Here is a 1,929-nt window from a genome sequence, read left to right on the forward strand (position 1 = left end):
ACATTGTTGTTATACCTGGCTGCGTCCCATAAGGCAGTCGGAGCTGTGCTGGTGCGGGAAGAGGAAAAGGCTCAGCTGCCAGTCTACTATGTTGGGCGAACTCTGAAGGGCGCGGGAATCAACTATTCACCTCTCGAGAAAGTAGCATTCGCCCTAGTCACGACAGTCAGGAAGTTGGTGCCTTACTTTCAAGCCCATACAGTCCGGGTTCTGACCGACTTGCCTCTTGCCAGTTTGCTGCGCATCACGGCCTCATCCGAACGGCTACTCAAGTAGGCGATGGAGCTCACCCTATACGGAATCGAATACGCCCCGCGGCCTTCCATCAAGACTCAAGCCTTAGCTGACTTCATAGTAGAATGCTCCGCCTACCCGGTCGAGGGCTCATTGGTCGAAGGCCCAAAAACAGCGGAATTGTGGGAAATACATACTGATGGTGCGGGCGGCTCCAAACACTGTATGGGTGGGGTAATGGTCACAACCCCTGAAGGGTTCCGCCTGTACTACGTCTTGAGGTAAAATTTCCAGACTTTGAATAATGAGACAGAATACGAGGCGGTTATCGGGGGGAGGAGGGGGGGGGGGTGGGCTCCGGTTAGTCATCGCCCTCCATGCCGCCAGGGTGCGCATAAAGACGGACTCCCACCTAGTGGTCAATCAGCTGAAGAACGAATGCGTGACCAGGGAAGAAAGGCTAGTGCTTTACAAAGACGTGGCCGAAGGGTTATTAGATAAATTGGAGGCCTACGAGATTACTCACATCCTGCGAGCTGAGAATACGGAGGCAGATATCCTATCTAAGTTGGCGTCGGGAAGTACGCCTTCGCACCTGTCGATGGCTCGTCGCACCGAGGTCATAGAGCGGCCGAGCACCGAAGTGCTCTCGGTTTGCACAGTTCTCCGGGTGTCCTCTCCCCCGCCTGACAAAACAACCTCATCCGACTGGCCGTGGTTTGCGGACATGGTCAGATACAAAGAAAAGGCAGAGTTGCTCAATAAAAAGGAAGACGCTGATCACATTAGGAGGAGGGCTTCGTCCTACAAGTTGGTGGACGGGTTGCTCTACAAACGATCCTTTGGGGGCCGACTGCTATGTTGCCTGCCTCCCGAAGAAGCTAGGACCGTGATGGCGGCCAACCATCGAGGGATCTGCGCGGCCCACCAGGGCGCCAACACATTGGCCAGAAAGCTCGTCATTCAGGGCTATTACTGGCCGACCATGATAAAGGATTATGTCGAAGAAGTGCTAAGATGTCCCGTCTGCCAAATGTTCGCTAGAAAGGGCACCCGACCAGTGACCTTCTATACACCAATCACCACGGCGATCCCATTCGCCAAGTGGGGCATCGACCTACTCGGACGGCTCCTCTAGGCGCCCGGGCGAGTGCGCTTCTGTATAGCGACCGTGGACTATTTCACTAAATGGGCAGAGGCAGAGCCCTTGGCGACTATCACCGAGTATCAGTGCCGTCGCTTTGTTTGGAAAAACATCATATGCAGATTCAGGCTACCCGAGTAGCTCGTAACGAATAACGGACGACAGTTTGACAACCGAGCCTTCGCGGCCTTCTGCGTGCAGAAGGGTATACAACACATCAAAGTATCTGTGTCCTACCCCTGGGCCAACGGACAGATTGAGAACCTAAACCGCGCCCTCCGGGATGAGTTGCGAAAGAAGTTGGAAGAACTGGGCGCCACGTGGGTCGAATAGTTAGAAAAGGTATTATAGGCTTACCGAACAACCCCGCGGAGGGCTACTGCCAAGACCCCCTTTGCCTTGGCATACGGGTTCGAGGCTAAGGTCCCGACGGAACTCTTAGTGCCTAGCCGTCGCGTCTTGCAGTATAATGATGAAGGCAACGAGGAAACATTGCGAATCGAGAAGAACCTCTTGGAAGAAAGGCGAGATGTGGCTTATGCCCGGATGGT

At 54.3% G+C, this 1,929-nt stretch overlaps 1 protein-coding gene across 1 annotated transcript; it reads left to right on the plus strand.

Annotated features, from left to right (window-relative positions):
- The first annotated feature begins 279 nt into the window (after positions 1-279).
- On the plus strand, positions 280-1,372 carry LOC109168166. The gene is made up of 2 exons (XM_019317208.1): positions 280-515; positions 685-1,372. Exons 1-2 carry the CDS (start codon positions 280-282, stop codon positions 1,370-1,372), a joined length of 924 nt encoding a protein of 307 aa, XP_019172753.1.
- The last annotated feature ends 557 nt before the right edge of the window (positions 1,373-1,929 follow it).

Source organism: Ipomoea nil, unplaced genomic scaffold, assembly GCF_001879475.1.
Source record: "Ipomoea nil cultivar Tokyo-kokei standard unplaced genomic scaffold, Asagao_1.1 scaffold3192, whole genome shotgun sequence".
Lineage (NCBI taxonomy): Eukaryota > Viridiplantae > Streptophyta > Magnoliopsida > Solanales > Convolvulaceae > Ipomoea > Ipomoea nil.

Excerpts from the sequence above, each read along its gene's own strand:
- LOC109168166 (XM_019317208.1), top strand. The coding sequence starts at position 280 with ATGGAGCTCACCCTATACGGAATCGAATACGCCCCGCGGCCTTCCATC. Across the intron at positions 516-684 it reads CGCCTGTACTACGTCTTGAG|GGAAGAAAGGCTAGTGCTTT; the intron begins GTAAAATTTCCA and ends ATGCGTGACCAG.